General features: G+C 40.6%; 1 protein-coding gene across 1 annotated transcript; it reads left to right on the top strand.

Annotated features, from left to right (window-relative positions):
* The first annotated feature begins 224 nt into the window (after nt 1-224).
* Nucleotides 225-1,166, top strand: LOC146662494 (general transcription factor II-I repeat domain-containing protein 2A-like). The gene has a single exon (XM_085417894.1). It carries the CDS (start codon nt 225-227, stop codon nt 1,164-1,166), a length of 942 nt encoding a protein of 313 aa, XP_085274020.1.
* The last annotated feature ends 2,566 nt before the right edge of the window (nt 1,167-3,732 follow it).

Raw genomic sequence — 3,732 nt, 5'->3', positions numbered from 1 at the left:
GCATAGATGTGAAAGAAACCATGATGGCTGCATTTGAAAAAGCAAATCTGCCCATAACGAAATTAACTGCAATAGCCACGGATGGAGCACCAGCCATGATGGGATCTGTGAACGGGCTTGTGGGGCTGTGCAAAGCTGACCAAACTATTCCTGACTTTTGGAATTTCCACTGCATCATCCACATGGAGCAACTCGTGTCTAAATCATTGAATTTAGATAACGTCATGAAGCCTGTGATGGAAATCGTCAACTATATCCGCACACATGCGCTTAACCACAGGCAATTCAAGAATCTCATCGCTGAGCTGGACCAAGGGCTTCCAGGTGACCTGCCGCTGCACTGCACTGTGAGGTGGCTGTCAAAAGGCCAGGTACTCTCTCGCTTCTTTGAGCTTTTGGATGCCGTGAAACTGTTTATGGAAAAGAAGGACAAGGACTATCCCGAGCTCTCGGACCTCAAGTGGATTATGGATCTGGCCTTTTTGGTCGACATGCTGTGTCACTTGGACAGACTGAACCTGACCCTGCAGGGTAAGTTAAAAATGCTCCCTGACCTAGTGCAAAGTGTGTTTGCGTTTGTCAACAAACTGAAGCTGTTCAAGACACATATTCAAAAGGGAGATTTAACGCATTTTCCCACTCTGCTAAAAGCCAGCGGGCAAGTCGCCAGTGCTGCCCTGAGTAAGCAAAGAGCCAGATATGCAACGCTGATTGAAAACTTGCACGAAAGCTTCGTGACCCGGTTCCATGATCTACAATTGAAAAGGCCACAGATTACGTTCCTCGTCGACCCATTTAATGCAGAGACCGGCTGTTTGAAAGTCCCGCTAGTCACAGATGAAGCTGCGGCTGAGTTGGAGATGATCGATCTTTGTGAAGAGGACCAATTGAAACCTGCTTTAAGGGAAGGGACCATTGAGTTCTGGAAAAGTGTGCCAATGGAAAAATACCCCAATGTCAAACGGGCTGCGCTTAAGATACTGTCAATGTTTGGGTCAACATACGTCTGCGAGTCTGTGTTTTCTACCCTAAAACATGTGAAATCAAAGCATCGATCTGTTCTGACTGACACACATGTGAAAGAATTGCTTCGAGTGACAACAACGGAATACAAGCCAGATTTAAAGAGGATTGTTCAAGGCAAGGAATGCCAGAAGTCCCACTAAACAACATGCATTATAAAAGTAAATGCTATTGTAGATTATTATATTTTTGTTTGTGGACTTGGTTGAACTGAGAGTTTGTGTGTGTGAGACAGTGCACACAATGTTCATTGTTGAAAATGACTGGCCTGTGGTTTTAGTACTGTAGGAGTCCATTTCTGTCATTATCATGTTGGTGTGTGACATTTACAATAAATCTGGCTGAGCAGAGGTGTGTGTGTGTGTGTGTGTGTGTGTGTGTGTGTGTGTGTGTGTGTGTGTGTGTGAGAGAGAGAGAGAGAGAGAGAGAGAGGGAGGAAAGGATGGGTGATGTTCATGTGTGCCCATGCGTATGATGTGGCTCTTTGCGGTAACACAGTAAAAAAAAAGTGGCTCTTGGTCTCTGACTGGTTGGCCACCCCTGTTATAGAAAATTCACCTCCACAAGTGAGAAATATAGTCAAATAAAGAGTTCAGTAAGACTGTAGCTGTGAGTTAACATTAAAGTAAGTCTTAAGCTGCTCAGCGATATTTCCTCGCTAGAATATATATTAAATATATGTCTCAAATAAAGACACATATCTGATAGATACTGATATTATAAATAGTAAGAATCTTCAGTTTCTGAAATAAAGGAGCAGATGGCATAAATGAATGTGAGTGGGCAACAAATCTAAAAAGAAAAAGGTTTCTGAAGGACAAGAATTCTGTGGAGAGTATTTGCCCAAACTATAATCAATATGAAAGGTAGAAACAAATTAAATGTAAATGTGTAACTGTAATCATGTCTAAGGAGAAAGTATGTAGTTACTAAATGACTAGCCAACCTCATTATACAAATAGATCTTTTAATATTTAAATCTAATTTAAATTTCAAGTCATTTTCATTTTTGTTTATTTAAAAAGATTCAAACTTACATCAACCAGCTGACTCTTTTATGTAGTGGCCTTCTACGTAGAAGCTTTTCTGTGAGTTGTAAGATGTGGTGTTGACTTTATTATGTTTATTTTGACCTCATTAAGCTTTTTTTCCTCCTGCAATGTTCTTCTTGCACATACCCTACACCTATATTTAAGTGGTGAGGACATACACTTATTCATTTTCCATAAATGGCAGCTTTGAACAGTGTTTCTATTGATACGAGGTCTTAAAGAAATAAGAGAAGCACAGCAACACCTATTGACTCAAGCGTACATGCCTTGAAGACATCCACAATATAAACGTGGTCATCCAGAAAACCAACAAGCCCATATGGATGTAAGTGTTATGCTTTGGAGTGTAAGTCATTATTCCCAGAGTGTGATATCCCATAGTCCCACGGCTGTAGGACAAGTGAGGTCTAAAAAACCCTGAATATTTGCACGGATAGTTATCTTTATAAAGTGTTTGAGCTTTATGAAGTTGTAAACCCTGGACTTCAATAAGCAAGGACGGTATGGAAGTCAAGATAAGGGAAAAGGGCCTGAGTTTAAGTATTGTGCTGTTTATTCAAAACACAAAAAGGCAGAACCAAGAAAAGGATGAGATAGTAAACTGAGGACACTTCAAAAGATGTATGCTACCATGTAGTGATTTATAGCTCAGGTTTATCAACATATTGTTACCATATACCAGAGTCACCCCAGAAAACAGCATACTTCTATATTCATATGATATTCCGATAATAATATATATATGGAATATAGTTTTTTAAAAGGCAAGAAAAAGTAATATTGAGAAATTTAGTTTTCACATCATGTCAAGAAAAGCTAACTTTTCTGTTTGGCTTCATTTCACTGTGTTCGTTTTAATTTTGGCCTGTTGAGCAAATACCTTTCAGTTAGATCAATATAGTGAAAGAAAAATGTATGTTTCTATCTACAGTAGTCTGAGGAGTCTAGGGGGTGGGGGTCCTCACCAGGGTTCAATTAGACTGTTCATGTCTCCGCAAAACAGAGTTTGATTTAAACTGCCAAACGGTGCAGGTGTCAAAACACCCCAAGTCACATGTAGCATGAATGGAGGCAGGTGGAAATGGGTTGCCAAGGGGTTTGCAGGTGCAAAGCAACTTAAAAAGACTACTTGCTATGTGATTTTTCAAAAAAGGATTTTGGCTGAGCCAGCACTTCATGTGGTCTGGTGTTGAGGTCAGCTGACCTGTTGGACTTGTAGTTTGATTTTGTGACCTTGCAGAATTAACTAGCTCAATTTTCTCTGCAGATTTACAACAGTTCTTAACCCCATAAATGTGCAAAAGGTTAGCGAAATAAGCAAGCATCCACAGGTAGGTATTCTTGACAGATGTGTCTGTGATTCAGGAGCCTCTAACCTGGCTGAGCAGTTTTACAGCTCACGTTTTACAGCTTTGAGTCCCACTGAGGGACCTCCACTTAGGTCAACCCCAGAGCGTATGTTACTTACCCTCAGTCTACACCCCTCTTTTCTATCCATTCTCTACACTGACTTGACAAAAATGCTTTTAAAAAAGTAGCCTCTAGAATACCCTGTGGCCACCTGTTCCAGAGCCTGGTTCTGTTCAAGGCTTCTTCCTGCTAGAAGGGAATTTTTCCTTCCCACTGCCACCAAAAAGCTTGCTCATAGTGGGTCATA

The sequence above is a fragment of the Rhamphochromis longiceps genome, linkage group LG9, assembly GCF_057381845.1.
Source record: "Rhamphochromis longiceps isolate RC_006_pf linkage group LG9, R_longiceps_female_GT1.1, whole genome shotgun sequence".
NCBI classification, from domain to species: Eukaryota; Metazoa; Chordata; class Actinopteri; order Cichliformes; family Cichlidae; genus Rhamphochromis; species Rhamphochromis longiceps.
The sequence above is the reverse complement of the archived record's forward strand: the minus strand, read 5'-3'. Positions and strand labels throughout refer to the sequence as shown.